This window comes from Empidonax traillii, unplaced genomic scaffold (assembly GCF_003031625.1).
Source record: "Empidonax traillii isolate 1590-97213 ecotype Southwest subspecies unplaced genomic scaffold, ASM303162v1 scaffold1067:size500408, whole genome shotgun sequence".
Classification (NCBI taxonomy): Eukaryota; Metazoa; Chordata; class Aves; order Passeriformes; family Tyrannidae; genus Empidonax; species Empidonax traillii.
Genome location: NW_020956260.1, coordinates 112,744 through 138,954, shown reverse-complemented (window position 1 = coordinate 138,954; position 26,211 = coordinate 112,744). Strand labels below are relative to the sequence as shown.

The 26,211-nt window shown below is 40.1% G+C and overlaps 2 protein-coding genes across 5 annotated transcripts in view; both read left to right on the top strand.

The window, feature by feature from the left end:
• Window positions 1–3,370, top strand: part of CMSS1 (cms1 ribosomal small subunit homolog) — a 230,219-nt gene extending 226,849 nt beyond the window's left edge. For all 4 annotated transcript variants that reach the window (XM_027904586.1, XM_027904584.1, XM_027904585.1 and 1 more), the window contains exon 10: window positions 2,713–3,370. In XM_027904586.1, the coding sequence (XP_027760387.1) occupies window positions 2,713–2,796 (84 nt within the window). In that variant the 3' untranslated portion in view covers window positions 2,797–3,370. The remainder of the gene's footprint in view (window positions 1–2,712) is intronic.
• A 102-nt stretch (window positions 3,371–3,472) lies between these two features.
• On the top strand, window positions 3,473–13,042 carry LOC114068468 (cell cycle control protein 50C-like). The gene is made up of 7 exons (XM_027904582.1): window positions 3,473–4,311; window positions 5,139–5,249; window positions 6,415–6,516; window positions 7,872–7,962; window positions 10,116–10,253; window positions 11,264–11,473; window positions 12,531–13,042. Exons 1-7 carry the CDS (start codon window positions 4,099–4,101, stop codon window positions 12,719–12,721), a joined length of 1,056 nt encoding a protein of 351 aa, XP_027760383.1. The 5' UTR covers window positions 3,473–4,098; the 3' UTR covers window positions 12,722–13,042.
• The last annotated feature ends 13,169 nt before the right edge of the window (window positions 13,043–26,211 follow it).

Genomic DNA, 26,211 nt, shown 5'->3' with positions numbered 1-26,211 from the left:
AATTCTGTAATCCAGCTTTTGTATTTGTTGCTGTGACAAGGTATGTTTACCAAATGCTGTGGGGCATCACCTGATATCTAGCCAGATGAAGAGCCAGACTCCTTCATTTGTTGTTACAGAACTCCCAGTTTCCTGCCCAGGGTCTTCACTTTTTTGCACATTAGAGCAGGCCTATGTGCAGAATCTCCAGGCAAGAGGACTTTTTTTGCATATGGACATTACACTGAAGCAAAACACATTAGCAGTCATTAATCCATCTATGTACTTGTCTATGTATTTGAATGTGCTGCATTTTACAGTCACTCAAAGACAGATATTTCTAATAATCTCAAATAAAGGGCCCCACAAAAAAATACATTGCAGAAATGAAATACATAGCGAAAAAACGTGGCTTTGCTTTTTGGAGGCAAGGAGGCTCCCTCGTGTGGTCAACACATAAGGCTTTTTCTATGATGTTGGCACATATCTCTTAAGTTTCTTCAAGAGCAGAAAACACAAATTCACTGGCATAGCCATATGAAAGGTGCTGATTGCAGTGGGATGGATTTTCAAAGTCAACTGAAGTAAATATGCATACTGTAGAAATAGGAGATGCACCTCAAAAAAAACAAGGATTATAATTTCATTCTGGGCTATTGCAAACCTGGACTATCCCCTTCAGCTCACTGTAGGTAGCACCACAGCATTTCTGCATGTCTAGGAGTGTAGGCCAAAAATTGTGACTCCAAGTGTGTTTTATTAAGGCAAATATCTTAAAATTATCTTAACGTAAAAAGCTAAGGCTTAGTTCAAGTTAAACCTAAGTAAGTAAGAATGTACCTTCATGTATAGTGTTAATGTAAGCAGTAGATATTGATGTGTGATTACAAAGCAGTGAATATGTAATTACAGAAAAATCTTCAAACCTGCACTTGACTCAGGTAAGCACAACATACAGAAAGGTTTTTGACATCTTGAGCTGTCTAAGTGGAGTATCTTGCAGCTATTTTTCCCACTGCAGACCTCAGTCAGATTCCTGAAAGTTACCTATAAGGAATAATGTTGGGGTGATAAAGCATCTTACCACCACAGAGAAACCAATGGGATGTTGTATCAACTTGTAGACTTAAAATATGGAATACAGTCTTAGCTTTTCTAATTGTATAAAAATTGTTGGATACACACTATGGATAAGTCTTCTCAGAGAGGAAATAAAGTACCAAAAGCATAATTTAGAGACTTGGCAGTTTGACGTACTAAGTTCTTTTATCCAGTATTAGTTGTGAAGGAAAAATTGTACACTTAAAATTAGAAACTAAGCATACTGGCCTATTTTCAGTGCAAACCTCAATTGTCAATAATTTGTTTGCATATTTAAGGTGCCACATTGCTAAATTTCGTTGTAATTACACCAGAAAGCAAGAACAGCTGGGAGCACCTGTCTGTTCTACTTGCTGATTTTGTACTCTCCTAGAGAATTGTGTACACAGTGGTATATTGTGATAAATACGTGATTTTAAAAACGCATGAATCTTTCCACATGACAGTTCTATATCCACATAATGGATAGTGCCCTGATCCACAGCTCTGTGAGTTGCCTCAACATTTCATTAGTTAACACTGTTGGATTTTTTTATTCTCTGTTTGTGTCTCCTGCTTCATTTGTCCCAAACAATGGAGAGGAGATAAAAAGAAAGCTCTCAAAGAAACCGCAGGAGGAGTGAATGAGTTTATCAGACTTTGTCTTGGCACACTGGAATTATAGTAAAGCATAAAGGTCTGAATAAAAATTGATTTTATCCTTTTTGATCTGACCAGAAGACAAGCTTCCTGCTTTGAAAGCTTTTATGTACAGAGGTTGATGGCAATACAGAGCTGCCTCAACTCCTCAAATTACCTGTTCGTAAAATTCAAGTGGAGCTTTTTTCAACAAAAAACAATATTGTACTGTCTGCAAACAATACACAGACTGAGCCTTCGGTACAGTTGAAAATACGGAAAGCTGAAGTTTCAGGTTTCATGAAAGTAAAACAGATTGTGAGAAATGGAAAAGGTGTGTGAAAGAAAGACAACTGTTTTCACCTTCATGTAGCACATCCAGTGTGGAATAGAAATTGATGAGACCTTCTTGCATCGTTTGTTCCTGTGCAAAGGGGAGGCACAGAAGGGTAAGTGGGAAGAGGGTGCTATAAGGAAACTCTGGACTAACCATGATGATAAAGAATCTTGTGTTCCCTTTGAAATATGTGGTCAATATTTGCTCTGTAATACATTCGTCTTTTATCTTGAGATAAGCAATAAGCCACAACCATATCTGTGTTATAAGCCAAAGTACTTTACATGCAGCACATATAGACCTGCCCTTCAGGCTCACTTTCATTCAGGTGTCTCAGACACAGACAGTGCTGTGCCTCTGGTACTGCCCTTCATCGACTTGTTCCCAGTTGTTACTCTGTAAACATAGGGATTTTCCAGCCCAGGATGGACATTTTGCTGTGGCAGTGCTTTAACTGCTTCCCAGTGACAGCTTTCCTGTAGCCTTCAGGAAAGGCTTCAGGAGCCGTAGTTGTACTTTGGGGTTGTAGAGCAAATGCTAGGTGTTTTAGAAAATGGGAGCATTCTACAGGACCTTGTGTGGGAATTTTTTAAATTTCCAGTCCTGTAGAAAGGTATCTGAGTAAATAAATAATCAGAATAAATAGCAACTTTTTATGCTTTCTTTGTTTTCTTCAGATAAAGAAAGAAACAATTGACCTACTGGAGATGAGTATTATAAAGCTGTGCAGAGAGGGGTCTGTGAAGCTGGGACTTTTTTGATGAGCATACCGACAAAGAAGTAATTTGCAGCTGCATTTTACTGTTATCCTGTCTGCAATTGGCAAGTGATGAACAGGTGATGAAATCAAGAATTTTGACTCTTCAGAGGTCTGTCAAGACAGCAAGAATGCACATTGCAACTTTTTGTGAGCTTTCCTTTCTTTTAATAATAAAAGAGAAGTTTTGTTTGTAGTTCTAGTGTGATTTTTATAGCAGGAAGAATGTCATACTGAAATTAGAATTACATTATTGCTTTCACTTGCTAGATTTAGTACTATATGTCACTATTAAGACTTCAAAGATGAGCAAACCTGAGTATTGATTTTCTGTTCTCTTCTGCTGTCCCAAAGGAGACATATATTTTTCTCATGAGAGTGGTAATCTAGTTCTTGCCCCAGAGGTTCCTTGCAAAAGTTGTATGAATTTCAGTAATAACTGGCCAAATGCTATTTTTTTGCTTTTACATGATAAATTATCTGTATATTATATCGAGATTTTATTTTGGTTAAACTGTTGAAATGTGCCACAAATATTCTTCTGTTTGTCCATGGAAATTAAAAAGAGATGAACTCTGGATGTTTCTTCTGTCATTGTGGATAGTAGGGAATGGATGGATTCTTTTTCAGAGAACAAGGTGAATAGAGGTGATCAAATCATCAGTATGTTGGAAAGCCATTGATCCAAATCAGATATTTTGAAAATGAGTAGTTCTTCTGTGATAAAGGACACATAACCTTTTTACAACCTTTAATTACATCTCAGCCAATAGCAGTGAATGTAATAGGTCAAGAAAATTGGTTTGGTCTTCAAAGCAATGTTTTCTGTCCAGTCCTGTCTCAGTACCTGCAGTCCTCCCCCGTGGAATCCAGTGCATTTGGAGGAGAACTCCTTTCGTTGTATGCCTTGCCTGTTAGCTGGGCAGCTATGGGAGTGAAGGGAGAAGAAATAATGCATCTGAAATTACATGGAAATTCCAGTATAGCTGACAGTATCCCTGCAAATGAGTAAGACATAACAAATCCTACTAGGTTGTGGGGCAGGAAAAACGTATTTAAGCTTTTCCAAGAAACGTGAACTGGACACCCTGATCAAAGTACACAATCATATGATTGGTACAAGCTGATCATGGGGATCCAGGCACAAATACAGAAAACAAGGAAGGGAGAGATGTAGTTAATAAGTAATTCCTGGCCATAATGCAGGTTTGAACAAACAATACAGTCTCCCAATAATAAAGACAGTATCTCAGCTTAAACACTCTCCAGCACAAGTATATTATTCCTTCCTCTCACCGAGAAGAAAATGAAAAACAAGACAAACTTTCCTTCACAAGAAGGAGAAGCACGCCCTTCCAGATGTCCAGATAACAGTGCATTCAAACAGCAGAGGCTGCCAGCTTGGAAGCCCCAACTTAATATTGCGACTGTGCTCTCCAGCTTCTTCCTCACAGGCGCGTTCTGCCTTACTGTGGGAGTCTGCCTCGTACTGTCTGCAAACAGCGTCAGAGAAGTCCAGGTTTGTTTGGGGGTGGTGTTCTTAGATATTCTGTAAAGTAGAAACTGGGCTAGGTTTGGAGGAAAAAGGCTTTGATTTTCCACTTCTGAATAAAGTGGTAGCAATGGCTTCACGCCCTGGATGTATGTCCAGCAGGTAGTATTCCTGTGAAAATTTTCAGAGACTGTGGTTGGTTATCAATAAAACCCAAGCACGGGGTGGTTAACTGGGTGGTAATGTCTGAAATATGGGTGATAATTACTGCTGCTGGCTGGTAATCCCTGAAGTATTGCCATTATTTCCTGGGGTTTTGAAGGGAAATAAGCAAATCCCTTTGATAGTGTTTGGGGCTAGAAGAACATAGGTTTGCCAGAGCAAAATCTTAAAATACCGGGAGTCCTAATGTTTAAATCCCTCCTGGAGGCAAGGTTGTTTAGACCTGTGGTGTTGTTAATAGACTCCTGGTTGGAGCCAACACTCAGCACTACATCCAGGCCATTCAACAGGGGTGGGCTGTGATGCATGTGGAGATTTGTCAAGTATTACTTGGTCAGCCAGAAGTGCAGAAGGTGCAGAAGCGTTTTTCACTCAGCACTCCTTTGCCGAGGAGCAGATGTGAAGGTTCTGCAACAGTCATCAGAAGGCTCTAAAATGGCTTTAAAGTGGGGATAAATTTTGTGAATGTTCATTGAGGCCAAGTCCTCATTCTCTGCCTCTTCATTTTTAACAATGTTTTTGGCAGTGCAGAGTCACTTAGAAGAAAACTGCTCTGAGAAGTCTTGGAGCTAAAACCTCTTCTTATGCGCATGTCCTTTATTACAATATCTCTACTTGTTCACTTCTGACAGATAGATTATTCAGATAAATGCTCAGATTGTTCAAAATTCCGTGAAAATTCCTCTAACTGGAATAAGAAATGCCATTGTTCTGTTAATTTCACGCTAAAGGAAGATATATTGGTAAGTAGATGCAAGACACAACTGAAGCTGCTTAGTAACACCTGTTACTTATATCCCTGTATGATAAAATACGCTGATTCTGTTCTGTAAAGCTCCTGACTACATTTTCTTTGTACTTTTTCAAAGCATGAAATACTCAAAATTTTACGCTTTTACCTTCATTAATCGTTTTGGTATTTGTTGAAAATAATCAAGACCAGACTACCTCTGTCCTTATTTGGGAGATGTCCAAGGAGAAGATGGAGGTGAAGGAAATCGTTTTTGATTGTGGAGGTGACGTCTCTCTGTATCTCCCTCTGAGTCAGTAGCAAACCCTTGCCCTTGGCCTGGGGTTAGTTGTTACTGCACTGCTAAGCTCTCAAGAAGGAAATCTGAAGCTCTGACCACTTTACATAAGTAAACCCCTGTAGTCTTTTTTACAAGGGTTATGCTGTTAATCCCCAAGGTCCTTGAAATAACTCAAGTCTAGCAATGTGATTCTGCAGTTTCATTTGGAAAAAGTATCCTTCATTTCCTGTCCTGAACTAGCAGGTCATGTTGTTGAGACTGTTAAAATGCTTCATGTTCCACCAAAGAGATGTTATACTTAGTATTGCATAAATGATCCATTAAAATTATAGTGCAATTTAAATTATGAAGTCACTTTAGGATTCTTCAGTATTGAAGAGGCTGTTAAAATACTTGTAATTCTTCAGATTACAGTGATGTTTGACATGAGAAGTTAATTTAACTGAATAATGGGTGGGGGGTTATAGTTGAATAATTATCTTTCATGCTTGATTTGCCTGCCTAGCATTCTCCTTTTAATTTGAAAGTTTTTGTGCACCTTCTTTTGTGGAAAATGAGTGTCTGTCTCTGTGAAATGATTCATTGGCCAAGTTCATGGCCAGCCATGCCATCTTGAGTAAAATAATTATGAGGCGTTTTTATTTTAGGTTTCATTTGGTAATTTAAAGTATGTTTAATTTTGTGCCAAAATACCAAAACTTTCAGTTAGAGTAAAGACTATATTCTAGACTATGTCTGCTGTATTGCTTAGAGTGTAGTTACTAACACTTAAATGCAAGCTGAGCACTCTGTTCCCCTCTCTTTCTTAGCAAGTAATAGGATTTTTCATTGTGTTCATGAACTCACCTTATTGAAGGGATTTATCTTTGAATTCTAGGGTGATGTTTTTATGTACTATGGTCTGCAAAACTTCTATCAAAACCATCGTCGATACGTGATCTCCAGAAGCGACGCACAACTCTTGGGTCGAAATGTAAACGTAAGTTTTCTTTGTATGTTATGAGATCACCAGCAGGTGCATCTTTTACCATATGGAGAGCTAACTAGGCATAACTGTTAAGTGTGTTTAGATGGCTCTAGGGAATGATAAAGTAAAGGTTTTCAGTGTTTGGTCTCTGCTTTCATGCTTGCTATGGCCATTAGGTCTAATAAGTTAATAAGAGAGAAAGACTGAGGGGATAAAAGCTGTCAGTCCAGTGTTGCAGTTCTCAAACCTGCACACTGTAGGGAGTGCTGCTCAAAAATACATTGTCTTTTTCAAATAAATTTACAGAAAGCTTTTCCTTCTCACATTTTCAGTCTTAGCCAGAAATGTTTAAAGCTGTGCTATTATTATAGGGTTAGGGAATTAAGTTATTCTAAGTCTTTCATTTTGCCATCTGGCTGTGGAAGCAGACAAGGAGGAGGAAAAGGTTTATGGTGAAATAAGTGATCATGTATTCTAAGTATGCAATTTAGAGCTCTAAAGAGGGAGCTAGACAGCATTGCCTGCAGCAGACCTGCATAAGGAAATTGGAGAATGCAATCATGGCATTCAGGTTTTTTTACTTACAAATCTAAACCATATTTTCTTTGGCTTAAAAGTAGCATTTCTTAATATACACACTATCCACATGCTGTCCTTTCAGTATGGATGATGGTTGTGCCATAATAATCTGTTGTTTCTATAAAATGCTTCTTGTAAAGTTAAAGACATGTTCCTCATACATCTGCTTCTTTAAGTGTCCTGTCAGCTTGTTTGTTTGCATCCAGATGAAACTGCTTTTGGCTGTTGTGCCTATCAGTTATACAGCTCATTGGAGTTACTTGAAAATGTTCCCATGTTTAAACCTCAAGATTTATAGTTTCCCATGAACCTAGGATAGGAGAGATGTGATAAATTTGAGGTGGACTTTTGTTTTTCAGTTCATACATCAAGATTTCTCCATGTTGAACTGCAGTAATGTGGCTAACTATATCTGCTGTTCTCCAGCACTAAAGCAGTCCAGGTCAAAATTAAAAAGAAGGAAAAATAAGATGCTCTGTGATAAGCCAAGGCTTCCCTGGAACATTTTCAGCTGTAGCCATGTTACAGCAGCAGATCCCCAAATCTGTTTTTGTAGTCTGGAGCTTGCAAGTCCGCAGCAGAACTTGGTGAAGACCTTAAGTTTACGTGCCATGATATGGAAGGTGTTCCCCAGCTACAAACTCATTCATTTGGATGTTTCTCTAATGTCACCAGAAGGTACTGGAGACTTAATTGTTCAGTGGCTTTTCAGAAGAAGGAATAGGGGAGGACAGCAGCAAATTAAAACTCCAGGTCTGTGCCTGACTGTTCTGTGACCTTGAATGCAGATTCAGAGGAGCTACTGTGCGCCCTTCGCCACCTACCGAAATGGGACCCCCATGGCGCCGTGCGGGGCTATTGCCAACAGCATGTTCAATGGTACGTGTGTACCTTCCACAACCACCTTACTGATTTCCACTTGGGACTATTCCATTACCCCATACTTGAAACTACTCCCCATTACTAGGCTGATGTTGCAAGGTCTCTGTCTTTCTCCCACAAAAAGTTTTGTTGTTTGGTAGTGCAACTCTGGTGAATATGGGGCTCTGCTGCCTACTGTTTGGTAACTTTTTTGAAACTGAGGGAGATTTTTCATTTTTTTTAGGACCTTTTCAATGTGAATATGTAGCAGGACTGAGGAATTGAGTCCCTGTTGAAATAAGGAACAATGATACAACAGATTTAGTGTGCTTCCTTTCTAAAAAGTACATTCTCGTATAATGATGGGAGACCACAGATTGTGCCTTCCCACACTGGTGTGCGTAGAAGGAGGTGACAGATTCTCCACATTGGTTTGGACCTTTGGATCTATGTGGTTTCTTTTTTGGTCTTTGAATGCTGGAAGCATACATAGTTTTAATTTGTACTGGGGTTACATTTTCTTTGTAGTAACTTAGTAGGTACAACCTACCTATGAGTTTCGGAGATTTCAGAATGTATTTATTTGGAAAGAAAGGAGACAAAAAAATACTCCATATTTTCTGTCTGCCGATCTCTGCCCCACCCCCCCTTTTTTTAACCTGTTGCACACAACAGGTTTTGGCAAGGCAGCAGCTCTTTGCAAGCAGCTGAGCCACCCACACCAGAAGACTTGTGAAGGTCAGCTGCATTCAGTAACTTTTAGATCCATTTGATTTTCATCTGCCTATGCACCTACCTACTGCCCTAGAAGTCTGATGTACTGGACTAGGCTCAGACCCAGGCCAGCAGAGCTACCTTTGTGCAGCCCACACTGTTCTGGAGCCCCCGCTGAGGGTGAACCTCCCGGTGTCTGCCTGTGCATCTGTCCTTAGTGCACAGTGTGGTGAAAAGTTCCATCTGCTGGTGATGTGGGGAAAGGAGTTGATGTCCCCTCTCTGGTAGCTCATTTCTGACCCTCCTGTGTGAGAGAAGGTGCTGCCCTTTTGCTTTTGGCAGTTTAGCTGGTTATCTAAACTGCTCTCTGATCTTGTTTTATAACATGAGGAAGATGGCCAAGTTCCAGCCACGGGGAAGGTTTTTAACCCAAGATAGCAGACAAGGGAGCAGTCAAGGCAAGCATTTAAGCAGACAGAGCTCAGAGAATTGCAACTCCTGTTAATGAACTGGTGACAAGCAGGTGGGGAAGTAGTGGGACACGGAATGATCACTTCCTCAGAAGAGTGTGTCTGAGTTTTAAGGAGTGTAAACACAGGTTTTGCAGCAGGATAAAAAAAAGGTATGTTTTCACTGATGTCATGCAGCCGAGTTGTGTTTTTCATGTTTTCTAAAAAGCAGCCCCTCCCCATCTCTATCATCCAAGTATCCCTGCTTCATCCCATTGGCACCAAGGTGTTTACAGAGGTGTTAATGAGACCTCTATTATTTTTGCCTTTTGTTAAACTAATCTAAGTAGGAAAATATAATGGATAAAAGAAGTACCCTTCACCCACTGAAACAGGATGGCATGGTTAACCACAATTTTAACTAAATGTTTTTTGATTGAAGAAAATGTTCATGTCCAAGTTGATAGACAAGCTCTGATTGGTATAAAACTAAACCAAAATTTTCTCCAAAGCATCGTGGATTCTGATTACCTTTACAGTGCTTTCACCTCTCCCCTCTTCCCTGAAAACACATGTTATGTATTTATAGCAAAGCAGTCAGTTGAGGGCAACTGCCAAAGGAATAGTAGGGAAAGTAGTAGGGTACTAGGAGAGTAACTTCTGTAACTAGCTAGAGAGCTCTGAAAGTGATTTGTGAAGAAATTAATCCAACAGGAGTTCATGGACATGAGATCTGTGCCCATGTTTCTACAAGGCATTGTTTCCTCAATAGGGTTATTTGTAGGAGTAGGTTCAACCTAAAACTTTGGAAGTTCTACGACTGGAACCCTAATCCTTCTCTTGGAATGTACGGTATTCTGTACGCAGTCATGATGAAACCTTTCCCAGGACTTTTCTTGTTTTTTATTCCCTTGAGAGGTGCTTCAGTGTGACTTTTTTTGTTAGTCATGCTCGTAATTAGGATGGCTGTCCTTTACTCAAAGGTATTGCTTATTGTGTTTCCTGCAGATACTATTGATCTTTTTTACAACCGTAACTCATCTGTGATTCAAGTGCCACTGCTGAGGACTGGGAACAGTTGGTGGACAGATAAAAATGTGAAATTTCGCAATCCTGAATCATACAATCTCTCTTCTGCATTTGCAGGTAAGAATGCTTCCTTCTGCTGGTATTCCTTATTTTTCAACGGCTTCCCTACCTCCCTGCTCACGTATCTCTCTGTCTGAGAAAAATCCCTTTTAGAAGAAATACGAAAGCAGGTTAGAGAAGCAGCTTAGAGGGTGACTGAGAACAGAAGACATATTTAGCCAAAATATCACCTTTTTATTTTTTCATTTGGTAGCCACATTTTGTCTCCACAAAATTGGAAAAAAAAGGATTTGGAAGACTGAAGTTAGCCCAAATCAACACCCTTCTGTATAGTTTCTTGTAATGCTTAATCTGGCCAGGGAAAGCAAGGAGGCAGTTGCTTTGGGTTTTTTATCTTTTGGAAACATCTATAAAGGAGAGTTGCATGTCACATCTTTCCTTTGTGCTTTTGCAGAATCTTAGGCAGTTGTGAGACAACTGAGGCTGCCTTCGTCACTGGTTCTTTCAGACCTGTGTCCTAGGGCTCTTTGTTGTTATGGTTGATCTGTATTGAAGTGTGACTAAAAACTCCCTATTCTGCATCAGGGCAGTGCTGTGCTGGATGCAAAATGCAAGAGTTAATTAGCTAAGTTTCATGAGGCAGATTCTAAATATCAGAGGCCGTGCCATTAGGCTGCAAAAAGGAGCCTCTCTGGAGTAAAATAATGTATAAAAATGAAGGTAAGCTCCTCATCATAGAGAGCATGTGGCTTGTTGAAGAGGCAACAGGAATCCAGAATACACAGTATTTTCATGTGTGCAAGTCACTTTGTTTTTCCGGAGCTTGAAGTTTCTAACGTGTGTGGCAATCTCTGGGTTAAACTGTTCATTCATGTTTGAGGTGAGGGGAGATGCTTGGGTGAAAACTGTTATCTAGCCTATATAATTTCTGAATATTGGACAGTGTCTCGTGTCCCTTCCATATCTCATATTCTGCGTTGGTTTTGAGTAGGCCCAGAATTTAGCCAGCAAACCACTGTTTTTTTTCTGACAGTGTGTCTTTCCTGCTTCATTTCCTTTTCCATCAGGGACAGCAAGACCTCCTTACTGGCAGAAGCCAGTGTATCTGTTAGATGAGGAAGATGAAAGGAACACCGGTTATGTCAATGATGACTTCATCATCTGGATGCGAGTGTCAGCCTTTGCCACGTTCAGAAATCTTTACCGCCGTGTCAAACGGATCAGGCACTTTGCGGATGGGCTGCCAGCAGGGAATTACACGTTCCGTATTTCCTACAGTATCCTTTCATATTATCTAGGACTGGGAGATAAATGAGATGGGAGCGAGTCGGATTTTTGTGGTAAACTGGCAAAGAAACTGCACAGAACGCCCCAAACTGACTCACCATGAAAAATAAGACTGTGATAATGGACTCTTTTTAGCTCCTGCAGAGGTTAGTAAGGGTTGTTACTCAAACAGCAGCTCCTGACTTTGGTTCTGACTTCTGAGGGGGCTGCTTTTGGCTGGTAACATTACACAGGTGCATCACACAAAGGGTAAAACTGAAGAGTGGGAACCTAAAGAGATGGTTGAAGATGCTGTTTGAGCTGAAAATAATATTGGCCTAATGAGATGGGTGGAATCCCTTACTGGGGTGCACGATGTGCAGAGGTGTCTAGCAGCACGGGATGCCTGGGTCAGCAGAGCCTTCTGATGGATTTGGGCCACGTGCTGACTGACAGGAGCTTTTGTGCTGGTGCAAATGCCCTGTCACACCCAGCAGCAGGAACTTTGCTGACTACAGCATTCCTTTTGTCAGCAGGAGTTATGTCAGGATGACTGTAAATTTCTCTTCTCTCTCAGCTGACAGAGCTATGGTTTTAAATATGGCACAGTTCTATTCTGAATGCTTCCATGAGAGAGATGAAAGGTAAAATCAAATACCATTCTGGGTACAACATATTAGGTAGAGATGAGCGTGTATCCTCACTGAGACTGTTTGGAGTATCATGATAAGCTGCCCCAAAGGCTCATTTTCAAGTTTTCATAGCAAAATAATGCAGTAGCAGTTATATAAATTATGAATCTGAAATTTGCAATGTTTTTAAAAAGAAAGTATTTCCAGGTGCACACAAAGACTGTCACTAAAATAACTGGATTTCTTACCACCAGCTGCTACTGGGTTTCTGGATCCAGAATAGCAGAGATAGATCAGTTAAAGGAGTTTTGGCAGCAAATGCAGACCTCCAGACTCTTTGTGCCTTGAAAAGGTTTTTGAGCATTTAACCATTCTGTTCTCTTCTCCTGGAAATAATATAAACTTTGTTTGTGAATTCTTAACATCCTTCTATCAGATTTCCCTGTTTCCAAATTCAAGGGGAGGAAGCATGTGATTCTCTCAACTGTGGTGTGGAGTGGAGGGAGTAACCCCTTCCTGGGAATTGCCTATGTGGTTTCTGGCACAGCAGCAACCCTGGCAGGTTTTGTCATAACTGCCATCCACTTGAAGCTGAGAAAAAAGAAAACATACTTTCAGAGGCAATAAGGTTCCCTGGCTTTCTGAACAAAAGCAAAGGTGTGCTGTGAATGGAGAACGGGCAGCACAGACCTTTCACTCTTTCCCCTGAGCTCTGGGCCTGTTTCAGTATCAGGTTTGACGAATGTGAGCAAACTGAGGAGCAGTGCTCTTCCATCATCTCAAACCAAACTCACCTGAGGCAGGATTCTCACTAATGTATGTGTGCTCCTAAATTTGTTTCCTAGGAGACTTGTAGTGAGATGAGCTTCAAACAACAGGTAGCATAGTCAATTAGAATTGCAATGGCAAAGAAATATGGTACTAATGTGTGGCCAGGAGAAAGGGTCCATAATACAAACAACATTTCTCTTGACTTAAATGGAGCTTTGGATGGGTAGAAAGTGAGGACTTCCAACAAAAAGTTTGAGCAGATAGAACTTACTGCTAAAATCTGATTGTGAGCCACATACATGTGCTAAATGGCTTGGATTTTATATAACTTTTTCAGCTATCCTGAAAAAGCAACCAATTTAGCTCAGCATATTCACTGATGCTCAATTTATGATTGAATACAGGCCATTTATTAGGAGTTTGGAGTTTGTTTAAACCAAATTTATTGGTTTTATCTAGGTACTGAGGGCTGGAGGGCATCAAAATACTGATTTACAATTTTTTTAAATGATGATGTAATAGCTTAAATTAAAAACTCCTTTAATTCTGAATAATTTGGCAGAAACATCTACCTGATACAACCACTAGGCCACAATTACACTCCTACCTACCCCACTCTTCCATGTGAAAGTTCACAGATTCTTACGTGACACAGAATGGTGACTCATTGTCAATAGAAAACAAAGCACCAGAAAACACGTCAGCTTAATTTTGAGAAAGTAAACACAACAGCTCATGAATAGGCTTGTCATTTTTCATGTTTCATGAAAATTTTACATATTTAGGAGTTATTTCGAGTCTCTCACAAAATGAAGGAACAGCACTGAAGAATTTAGGTCAAGCATACCATGGGACATCTACATTTTTTTTAAACCATTTTTCTGTTGCAAAAGTGCAAATGGAATAAAACATTTTGATAAGTATTATGTGTGACTTGCCTCCCTTTCTCCTGAAAAAACTTAAACGGGAATGTGGTACGGGGGGTTGTGTCCCACTCTCAGGGCACTCACAGCTGCTTTTCAAAGTGTCTCAGGCTGAGGAGCTTTGACAAATGGCCTCTGGTGAAGGTGTTTGCAGCCACAGAAGGTACCGTTGTGTTGAATCTCTACTTTGTAACTGAGCCATGAGCAGCAGAAGGGGCACTGCTCAAGGTCACAGCCCAGCCTGGGAGCACAGTCTCACTCCATCGATGTTTTATGCTGACCTGGGCAAAGGTCCGTGTTCCTGTCTGCGTTTGCTGCTCAGGGCCAGTCACCTCCTTCTGGAAACTGTAGAAAGAGGCTTCCTGTATTTCAGCCTTTGTGTCTGAATCTGTCAGTAGCTGTGGAGAACCCTACCTCTCACTGGGCTGGACAAGACAGAGCATGAAGCAGTACATCCAGCAATGCTTAAGCTCATTAGTCTAAATCTCTTTTAACAATGAAACAGGCTCCTAAACCTTTTAAGTCCTTTTGAAAATTTAATTTCTTGCAGCTCTCTGGAAAACCCTGATGGGAGTTCTTGTCAAAGCTGAATTTAAATTTTCTGGCTCCTAAAAGACCACAGGATCTTCTTTATTTTTGTCTTTCTGTTTCTTTCTGGTTTTATTTTTTTTTAATCCCCTGAGAAACTGACTTTCAGGAAATGATATGGGTAGTTAAGTCACCGTGCAGTTGTCACTTATCTTATTTCTTCATGAAGTATCTGGTAAAAATGTTAGTAAAAGGAGACTGAATAATGAGGTGTGTATTTCAATGAGTCAGTGTCTACCAGAAAAAAAAAAAGTTACCTAGAAAATGCAGTCTGCAGTCTAGCACATAGTGTTTGCCCATTATCTCCCAGAGGTTTGTGCAAGAACCTCTTCTCTCAAAATGTGCGTTGCCTTCAAACCACTCCATAGGGAAAACCTGTCTTCAAACAAGTCTTTCTGTTTTTCCAGAAGTTGTCTAAGTCTTCATTTATAAATCCAGTATCTCATTTTTCATCTTACTACAGCTTTAAACACACCTTACATCTTTCTTGTACCCTTGAACAGTGTCCTTGGAAGCTGCTGCTTGAGCTCCAGCCATTCCTGTTGTTAACTCTGAGAAGCTCTGCAGTGTCCGTCGTGTTCGAGATTGTGCTGCCCAGACCAGAGCAATGGCAGTGGCAGTTTTGATTAATTACTCCCAATCTGCCTTGCTCAAAAGGCTGAAAAATAAGTTTCAGCAACCTCCTTACGGTGCCTTTTGTGCCAGTGCTGCAGCTACGCTGTTGGTCTGCCCCTTGTGCCGGGGCTTGCACAAATGTGCCTTAACAAGTAAGTTTTGGGGAGATGTTCCTCAGTGCCCACACTGGGAATACTCCCCTACCTATATGAAATGTGGATGGATTTTTTTGTTTGTTTGGGTTTTGCTGCTGTTACCTTATTCCCTCTAGTGCAGGGGCTGGAACAGAAGTGAGAGCCTTGGCTGGAGGACCGGCCTAACATAACAGAAAGGTGGTAAAAGCCATCATTAACTGCTCCCTGTGGCAGGTCTCAGGGGATTGTCCCCTTTGTTACGCTGCTGCTACCAGCTGGAGGCATGATTCCAGGCAAATATCCAGTGTGATTTTGAGTTCATTTACTATGGCTATTAAGAGATCATTAGGTCAGTTTGATGAGGGAAAGCAACACTAATATTTGGAGAGCAGAGGTATGAAGGAACCGGAGATGTTGCACTTCTGTTGAGGTACAAATTGCTTACAAAATATGTGGAGTGTCATGAGTGGTACTGTGCCTTTGGCACAGCACTGCTTTTGCCTTGCACATTTGATTTTATGAATTAAGGTTGTATGTGTTGTGTAAAGAGGGACAAAAAATAAGTGCCTTGGTTAAACTTTTCAAAATGGAATTTTAATTCTCTATCAAATATACTTCTCTCAAAGGTAAGTGGGCTCTTTTCTCTGAGAGATTAATGCGTGTAGACTTGGCAACTTTGTGCAAAGATGTCCAAGTTTAGGATTGCTGAATGCATTAAGAACTGTACCTGAAAAGTGTAAGTCAAAGCACCACTATGAGTGCTGCCTCACTAAGGCATGAAAGGCTTTTTGCCATTACTTGTAATATCTTCACGTATCAAAATTATTTAATTGTTTGGTTCCTTTGCTACTGCTGCTTAAAGCCTTATCTTGTATCATTGCTGTATATTCAGTCCCTTTGAGCTAATGAAACTTTGCTATTCACTCCTAACAAAAGAACGATGCATGTCAGAAATGGGGTTTAAGTTTGGTGGACTGAGTAATATGAATCATAGATGTTTAAAGTAATAGTGCATTTTTTTTTCTTTTCCCCATCATTTTTTCTAGAACAGATAAATAAAGGAGGACATTATTTATTCTTTTTGGTTTTTTTTTCCTTTTGGGAAATGGATATTTAGTAAATGGAAAACTGGACAAAGAATTCCTGTTAGTTGATGTAATTAAATTTGTATGATCTAAAATAGGTGAGCTAAATGGGATGTAAGTTTCTGGTGTTTGTGATTTTGAAGATGACAGTTACGCATGGGAACATCTCATCTTCTGGAGTTCAGTTTTTAAAAGTGGCAAAAATACTGGGAGGTGACAAGATCCCATTATTATGAAAAACTTACATGCAATTTAAATCTCATTTCTAAATTACAGGGAGGTATAGGAGAGAGCTGCATTTTAATGTCAAAAACTTTTAGTAGTTTTGGTTGCCAGCTCCTTTTAGGATTAAATTTCACTGATGGATATAACTCTGTATCCACAGAGAGAGAGAGATAAAAGTGAATCAGGTGTTACAGGATATTTCAGTAACACTTCACTTGGAGAATTTTTCCAAGTCTTTTTCAGGCATTACAGTCTCATGCACATACATCCAGTATTTGTCTGCCGTGGTTGGTTTTTCAGTTTCCAATCACAGACATTTGCTTAACTCATCTCATCTAAAAATAAAGGGATGAGTCTTTTATGTGAAACAGATTAGCATGATCACGGGCCTGTAGAATCTGGAAATGTTAGCTACATGCTGCATCTATTTTATATTAACAGCTGCGTTGCATGGAGATTTTTAGTGGTGGTGTTTGGGTGGTATATTTTAGTGATGCACCGCTGTGTAAAAGTTTTCTCTCCTTCCTCTGAGAAATGTAACTAATACAGGAGCAAAGTCGAAGTTCGGGGAAGGGAGGAGGGCTCTGTAAGTTTTGATAATATAAAGAGAGGTTGCATACAAAATTGGGGTTGAGTTTAAATCTGAAATAGGAGAGAATATTTGCTCGTCACATGATAGAAAGGTGCTGTCCTCCCTGGTTGGGAGCAGGAGGGCATGAGACAGAGCTGATTTGAGCAAAAGCTGTAACCACACAAGGAGGGGATTGGCAGAAGCAGGAAAAAGTACTTTATCTGCTTCAGTATGGAGGCAAAGAAATTTGGCTGAGATACTTAAGATGATGGTATATCCTGACGTGATCTGGAAAGCTCATATGATTTTGAGGAGCAGCCAAATTAAGTAAAAACATTTCTCTGCTTTCAGTGCACTCTGAACTACAGTGCATAGTTTCTTAGCTCAGTGTTTTGACTGAGTTCTCTGTAATTGCATTATTCCCTACAATTCCAAGAACAATTCTGTTATGAGCTGGGAGTGCCTTGGGCAGCTGCCTTTCCTTTGGTGGCCTCTTGTTTCCAAAAGAGGGATTGTGTAGCAGTTTTTGTTTGCTCTGGGTCCTGCTTTTTCCTCGGGTTATGGGAAGCCAGGCAGAGGAAGAGTGGGGCTTGTTTTGCTTTCGCTCACATCCATGAGTGCATGAAAAATGTTTTCTCCCTCTTGCCATTTAGCTGCCTTGGAGAGGGAGAGGTCAGTAGGGCTGATTCTGGTCCAGTGCAAGCAGAGGCAATGTTTAGATGACATCAAATGGTAATTGCCGTAAGTAAAGATATCAAAATAGCTCATAATCTCAGCAAGCTTGTATTTCAGAAAGCTCCAACCAAAAGATCTGTGCATCTACTGAGTAAGTGCTGTGTACTCTGTGGAAAAACAGCAGGAAATGGGAAGAGAAAAGGCCATTTGGTTGCACTCCTTCTCAGTTGCAGCCATTGTCACTTTGCATTGAAGTGCCTAAAATGATCCCTTTCAAACCAAAACAATTAAATAAGCTTGTGAACAAATGAGATTTTCTACTGTGTCAAACCCATCTACCCAAAGTTATTTGCCTTTTTCCTCATGACAATTCCTGTCTGTAACGAGAAATTGTTCCATTAACAGCTCTGTTAACCCAGTTATAATAGTGGAGGGTTTAAGATTAGGTTAAAAGTTCTTGAGATTTCTGATATACCTTTTATGAATCCCTGGGCTTTCTCAGGACTGTATTATTAGTGACAATGAACCTGGAAACGCTAGATAGAGAAATGTGTCCAGAAAACTGTAATGGTTGGAAGAAAAAAGAAAGAAAGCAGTGTCTGCCCATAGCCCCAGTGGTCATAAGGAGTTAATGTGTGGGGACAGTGTGCAGAACCCCTGTCCCCCCTCTGAGATAAAACGTGGCGCTCATTTGGCAGTGCAGAGAGCAGCTTCACAACCGGCTCAGGACAGTGATGACATCTGCAGTTAATGACACTCCTCCTCGCAGTGGGTGTGCCGAGGAATCTGCCCTGCTGGCAGAGGATGACACGGCCGTGTCGCCAGCACTGGGCAGAAGGAGCGGATTAACGCTGGGCCAGGGACATGCACTGGTGCTGCTTCATCCTGGTGGGTGGCAGGGAGTGCTCCCAAGCTGTGTCATTCGGTGACAGCCGCAGCGTGGGGTGCTTTTTGCTGGCCTGCGTGGTGCCATCCAAATGTGGGGCATCCAGAAACTGAAATTAAAATCACTGAAACTAATAAAAGAAGGAGCAGTGAGTCATCATTGACACCTTACACCAGTGCTTGTAGTCAAATTTTTGTGTTTTAAGCTTGTTGTTGACATGAGACCCAGCAATGATCCTAGAAAATCTTTGGCCAGGCTTTCTTCCTGCACTGTCATTTCTGGCTTTGCAGTTAATAATAAAAAAAGGGCATTGATCCTGAATGAAACTGATGAGCTAAGAAGTAAAACTATGAATAAGATTTTATCTTTGCATGTTTTTGTTACTGATAAAATTAATTAACTAGAACTGCTTAACAGATGTATAAACTGTAATTGTGCCAGTGGGTTTCAGGCTGTAGCTTGAGGAACTTATCATTCAGATTTCCAAGTTCATAACTTCACCTCAGGCAACCAGTGGAAAGCCAAGTCTGAATTAAAAAGGTCAAGAGTTGCTTTTCAAATGGAGGTAAGAAAATGAGAAGGCAAGGCACAAGCCTTCTGGGCATTTTCGTATTTTTTTGCTTTTGGGGGGTTTTGATTGAAATGGAACGTGTCACACAATGTAAGTAAATAGTTTAAGTTTTTAATTTGGGATTTGCCCGTAAATTTACTTGTTTTGTCAGCAATTCTCATATCTACCTAACAGGTGATAGTGATCATGTCACAGAAAGAAATGAAGCATGAATGTGTGAAGTGTAATTTTAAGTGTTCTCAGCTGTTGAAAGATTATTTTCCATAATTACTTCAATTTGATAATGATGAGTTCTGGGCAAAATGTGTTCTTTTCCTACAGTGGGGATATAATTTTACAGTTTCAAGAGCATGCCATAGAAAATTGAGTTGTCCCTATTTTGAATCCTGGGTCCAGGAAATAGAGCAGTAGCTCTTAAGCAAGGAGGTCACCTGAACTGTGGATTTGTTCTGCACTCTCTCAATCTGTAATGATTTCATAAAATTCCTAACAACCCTAACATCATCAATGTGATGGCAGGTTTTCCTCAGCCAGATGTTACTTAAAAGTTGTTTGGAGGGAGATACAGGCAGGCAGAGCACGATTTCCTTGGAAACCAATGGAAAAGACAAGTCTAAAAATAGCATTTCATTGGGAAAACAGCTTCCTTGTACCCCTCCCTCTCTGTTTGTACCAATCAATTAAATCATCCCTAGAGGGAGGTTTAAAACTGTCTTTTATGAAAGAGGATTCAATTGGTATGTAGTGGGACCAGTTATTTGAACTGTTGGGCACCTCTGGCAGATTGATAAATCAGAGAAGTCACTGGGGGTGGAGACTGATGGAAAAATAAGCATCTCAAGTGCACAAATAAGTGTTAAGGAAAAAAAAACAGCTGTACCAACAAGAGATTTGCTATACCAATATATTTTGGAGTCTCTGCTGAGATGAGAGAAAGCAAAATAGCATCATCTACAGCTGGGAATATGGGAGGATATCTTTGATAAACTTATTAGAGGGCTGGCATCATGACTTGTGGAAAAAATATTCGTGGCATTATTTAATGCAAACTTAGTCATACACATGCCTCATAAAAAGTCAGATTTCGAAATATGCACAAGTATTTGAAATGGTGATGTAGCTGTACCTCAAGTTCTCTTTGAGGTCCGCTCAGAACTCATTCTTGCCGGCAGCTTTATTAGCACTGTATGTCATGTGGCTATCTCCTTACTCAGTTTAAAATATGATACAGATGCAAAGAAATTAAAATTTTTGGAACCGTGAATAGTGTTTTCAGTCTCTTGATACTGACAAATTTAGTATCTGCCACTGTTTGAACTGGGAATGCTGCCAGTGGAGGTCTAGTTTCATGAGAGAAGTTTGGTTTAATAATCAGCATTCATTGTTGTTTGCTTTATGCAGGAGACTAGTTCTGTGTGTGGTTTCATCTTCCTCTACTTTGTTGGAAAAAATGCTATAAATTATGCAGAGAAGCATAAAGTATTTTTATTTTGCTGTGCAATCATAATTGAAATATCATTGGCTATAACTGCTGTTAGGAACTGGAATTGTGTTAGGACTTAGTTTTTTCCTTTACATCAAGGTACTGGATTTTGACCCCATTTAATTTTGGGAAACAAAGTAACACTGTATTATGGTTTGCTGTCATTACCCAAAAGCTGGGCTGGAAGACAGCTCTGAAAATTCTGCAAGTCCATGGTGCTGAGGAGTGGTTTCTGTGTTTGCTGTGAACCAGGTGCCCTGTGTGTATTACAGCTGTGTAACAGATGCTTACAAATACCTTCAGGGATGTAAAACAATGAGCTAGGCAGCAGCCATCTAATAACAGAAGGACTGTTAGGTAGGTATAAAAGAAGGAGTGCTAATAAAAAACAATCAGGACTTAGAAGCACTCACATATTGCAAAAAAAAAAAAAAATCATCCCTTTTGGAAGTGACAGCAGAGCTTACCTGGAGCCTGTTGCGTGCCCAGCCCGTCGTACATTGCCTGGGCAGGTTCTGAGCCCTAATTATTCCAGCAGTGTGCTGGACCTTTCCCCATCCAAGTCTGTATGGGAGCTGTCCTAGATGCAAAATTAGGACCTAACATTGTGTTAAGAATCTGGCTGCTGCTGGGGAAGAGAATGTCCCCATTAGAAGTGTTATTATTCAAAGCCTTAGGAACTCTGGATGAGAGCAGGGGAGTGGAACTTGCTTTTTGAATGTGTTATACTGGAAGTTTGTCTATTTTGGAAAGCTGCTCTTCACTAGTGATTAATGAACTACTGTTAGTGTTTGCATCTCTAAAATAATTTTGCGTCTTGAATAATTTAGGATAGTGAGATTTATCCAGTAGGATCGGACACAATACACTCTATGTGGTGTGTGCTCATTTATATGGTGCATATTGTGCCAGATTAAGACAGGACGCTGAGTAATTCTTTGAGGATGTATCATGAGGTCTTTTTACCTGCTTGTCTGAAGGAAGATGACTTCCCAGGATTACAGCTGGAATGGTCTTTCGTGGGTTGAGAACTAGAAAGCCTGTTCTGTCACTTTTTTTACACTAATGAGTTTTTTGGGCTCTGTTGTTGCATGAAGCCACAGCTGGGAAATCTCTTAAAGTTTCAAAACGTGAGTTTTACTGAAAATGCAAGTTTTTGCTCCCAGTGAATCAGACTTTTGGTGCAAGAGATGTTGGAATTACCTTTTAATATAGATGGCTTAGCAACTTCTTTTAGGATTTTTTTCTCTGTTTTGTTCTTTTGTTCCGAAAATATTATAAAACCTGAAGAAAAAAAAAAAAAAAGAGGCTTGTTTGGAGTATTTTGTCTCAGAGTCTGGGGAATATTCTACTTTTTGTTCTGTTAATGTCATCCTGAATTAATTCCGAGTATATTCTATCATAGCTGTTTTACATAAATTTGTGTGGTTTATAGTGTTGGTTTTTATTTGTTTTTGTGTTCACAGAAGGAACTAAAAACAAATCTTGAATCTCAGCAAGATTCCTGTGAATGAGGCATTTTCACTGCTGTGTCATGAGATTGGACAATACATCACATACCAGTTCAAGACAGGTGCTGTTTCCATGTCCGAATGTGCTCCTGTTTAAGGTACTGTTTCCTTTTAAATTGCAGTGAATGGAAATTACATGTTCCTGTTTCAGTTCCCATGCAAATTCTGTAACTCTGTGGGGTGCAGCTTTGAGACAGATTCCCCTGGACCTCAATTTACAGTGAGCCCCCTAAAGAACAGAAAGATTTCTCAGTTAAAATAAATAAATAAGTAAATGGAGCAAAGTAAGAAGGAGAAAATTGAAGTTAAGGCAAAACAACTAAAGCCATAAATCCCTCATGTTCCTGTGGTGTGGGTCAGCTTTGTGTCAGCATGAGTCAGGCTTCAGTTTGCTTTTTAGGCTTAGGTTCAGTGCTTCCTAGGTTTTGCACCCTCTGTCCTTCAGGATTCAACTCTGCCACTCATGCTGTTGAGGTGTTCCCCTGCTCCTCTCCCCATCTGTCATCTGTTCAACACCCTGTGTTAGTCTCAAGGGTGGAACTTGCAATCTAGATAATCGTAGATAATTGTAAAAAACCTTTGTTCTTAGTTTTTCTGTTCAGTTTCTTTTTAGTGTATTTTGTATGACATTCCCACTGGGTTTAAAATCTTTTACTTGTACTGAGTTTTCCAGTGGTGTTTTGTCCAGTTTTCATCTTTCCCTTAAATTGAGTGTACTGTGGTAAAGCAGAGGTGACTGTTAAAAGTAACATTCTGTTTTCCGTCCCTTTGAAGTGTGAAGGAGTACAAAGTATCACTGGCCTTTTTGGTTTATTTGCATTAGACTTGACTTAATTACTTCTTTATTGCCTGTTAGAGGTATGTTGTGAAACTTTTGATCTTAAACTACAAAAACACTCTCTGAAAGGTCATCAATTAAAATTTCCTCCACTCTGTTCTCCTTGTAGCCATTCCTCATTTGCTCCTAATAATTGCTGTGAAAATTTCTTTCTCTTGTCTGTTAAGTTCACAAAATGCAAAACTGATAGCTTTCCATGATCTTGGCAGCTAAGGGAATATTACTTAAAACTGCTGAAACAAGGTTCACCTTTTAAACTATTCCCTCTAATTTGATACTACAAACCTCCACTGAAAATAGGTCTGCAAAATTTTGCAGCCATCGACAGGTCAGGGAGTGGAAACAGCTTTCCAAAACTGTTAATACAGATGTATGTGTTGTGAACGTTGTTCCACTGCACTTTTCTTCCCTGCCTGCCTCCACTTGCTTTCCTTTTCTGAGCTGATTCATGAGAAGCCTGGACAGAGGCTGCACTTTTATGCATTGCTGGCAGTGATGGACATTCTTGATGGTTACGTTTTTACAAATCTTGATCGTCACTCCTTCAAGGAGTCTGTTGGCCAAACTTGAAAAAGCAGGTGCAGGCAGTGGGTCACTGCTAACTGTGAAAGTACCAACAAGCCTCAGGCAGTCATGCTGCTGGACATCCTGTTTTCCAGGTGAGACACTGAAAGCCTGACCATTCTTCCTTACAAGAGCTTTAGCTTCACTTCATTACCAAATCCTTCTTCCCGACAACCTCTCCTAATAATAATCACAGCATGTAAACATGCCAGTGGTGAGGGTACTCCAGGGGTGGGCAGTGACCAAGTGTTGTGGTCAGTAACAAGGCTGCCTTTGGGGTTTTTGACTGAGCAGTTTGGGTTTAGGTAGACTGTGATTCTACTGTAATTTGACTGTGTAGTTGTTGGTGTGCTCAGGGCCAGCAGACAGTATATTTAGAAGCCGTTCCAGTCTGCTGCTCTTTAAACATGAATGGAGGTAGGAGTCTTTCTTCCAGTTTCATGTGCTGTACTGTCATTACATGTGCAAAAAAACCAGGGTTCTTTTCCTTTTGCGAGGCAGCAGAGACAGCCTTCTGGGTATGCTGAAAAGTGACACCAGTTTCAAGTTTTATATTCCTTTTTTACACCAGAATTTGGTGACTGATCTTGTGGTTTTGTAACAGTGACAGTTGTGCGTCTCTCAAAACTGAACCACAGCATATGTGATTACATCATCAACAATTGTTTTAAGACTTACCTAAGGAACAGACAACTTCTGAAGTTGAATGGCACTGGCCTATCATGTGCAATAAGATTCCTTAGTGCCAAGAAGTAGCAGCATTTCAGGTAAGTTGTGTTTCACACAGAAGGTACATTTAGCAAGACGCAGAGACAGATGAGGAAGCAGCAAATGTTCTGCCATGCCCTGACAGCTGTCCCACAGGAGAACAGCCCCTCTAGAACACTGGTCAGCCAAAGCAGGGGTGCTTGCAGGTGGGCTGGCATTCATTTTCTGGAGACAAGTCCACTTGTAATGTTACATGGATGTTTCAGTTTGATAAGCAAAGGACTAAGCCATTTAGGATCCAATTCTGATCTTGTATTTGTGAAAGAGTAATTACAACAAACTTTTTCTATTAGGCACTCTTGTGCTAGTAGAATTAATATGAAAAAGTGCAAGAAGCAAAAGCAGCATCAGCTTTTTTTCAGTAACTGGAAAATAGCCATGGTCTAGTTGAAGACTAAACTATCAACTCCTCTAGCAGTGCAGAGGTGGTGTGTTCACTGCCAGCAGGGACAAGGACCTCTGTGGGTGGCTGCTGCATATCCCTGCTGCCGGGAAACTCTTGCAGGCAGGGAATGACCCCCAGTGTAGTGTGGTAACTCATAAATAACCCTGGCATTTCCAAACTGCAAATGAATTACATATAAGGTAGGTGTTAATTGCAAACATACTGAGTATATACGTATGTACAATTTATTTAAAATACTTTTGAACATACATATAAAAACCCCTCACTATTTATACAGTCTAAGTTCTAGCAACATATACAAATATTGAGCAACTACAATACATGCTGAGGTAAGAACATACATTCTGGGAGAATACTCAAGCCAAACAAGACTGAAATACATTTTATATCCATACATCTTCACATGTAAGAGAGACCCATGAAATGTACCTTTGCTTTATTGTACACAGGTGAAATCTAGTCTTAAGTGTGTCATGCAATTTACATTTGGAAATTAATGTTTAACACTTTGTAGCATACATTTTAAACCCAACTGTTACATATTCAAACTTACCTTTTTAGCCCTACCTGGCAGGTAACATGTTTGAAGTCTGAAGCAGGAAGCAAAGCTTGGGACCAAATGCTTTCAGGAAAGGGGCTTAAATTCTTAAAAACATCCATTCCTGTAACAGCTAACGCTGCTCAGACAATGAAGCTGCATTATGGTTGCTTAAAAAATAACCCACTGTAGAGAAACTGTAATTCTTATACCACCTTAGCCTACAGCTATCCATGGTTCTACCATACCTGGCCTGCATTAAAAATTAAATCCAGGTATGTTATTTTTACTGACTTGAGCACATCCATTTATTTTTATGGTAGATTCATTTTCCAAGCCAAAACTTGTGCAGGTTGAGAACGGAGAGGATTCTTAACTTGGCTGGATTAAGTATGTATTGACACATCTTGGTGGAAACTATTAACTTCCCGCTCCTTTCACATAAAAATAGTTCAGATAATTTCAAAGTCGTAGTTGTTGCTAATAGGTAAGAACACTTACTTATCTGTTTACGCAGAACTACAAAGATTGCAGAGGAGCTTTGTCAGGCAGAAAAAGTTGCAATACCATAGAAAGTACAGTTATAGGCAAGAATTTGTTTTTCACAAATGAGTCTTTATATTACATTCACATTTAGGCTTAGACACCCAATTCTAAAAAAAATAATTAAAAAAAAGTAATCATTCTCAAAGAATGATAATGAATGATCAGAAATTGTAGAACTGGGCTTTAAGCTAGCACAGAGCATGTTAAACATCTTTGATGGTGACACAGATTGAAGTGCACCCTCATCAAGTTTGCTGCCGACACCAAGCTGTGTGGTGCAATCAACGTGCTGGAGGGAAGGGATGGCATCCAGAGGGACCTTGGCAGGCGTGAGAGGTGGGACCTCATGAAGTTCAACAAAGCAATGTCCTACACCTGGGCTGGGGCAATCCCAGGCACACCTAAACATTGGGCGGAGA

What these genes read in the sequence shown, in the direction of transcription:
- LOC114068468 (XM_027904582.1), top strand. Translation starts at nt 4,099, where the DNA reads ATGAAAAACAAGACAAACTTTCCTTCACAAGAAGGAGAAGCACGCCCT. An exon ending in TCTTGGGTCGAAATGTAAAC is followed by an intron (nt 6,517 to 7,871) that starts GTAAGTTTTCTT and finishes CCTTGAATGCAG; the next exon opens with ATTCAGAGGAGCTACTGTGC. An exon ending in TCTCTCTTCTGCATTTGCAG is followed by an intron (nt 10,254 to 11,263) that starts GTAAGAATGCTT and finishes CTTTTCCATCAG; the next exon opens with GGACAGCAAGACCTCCTTAC.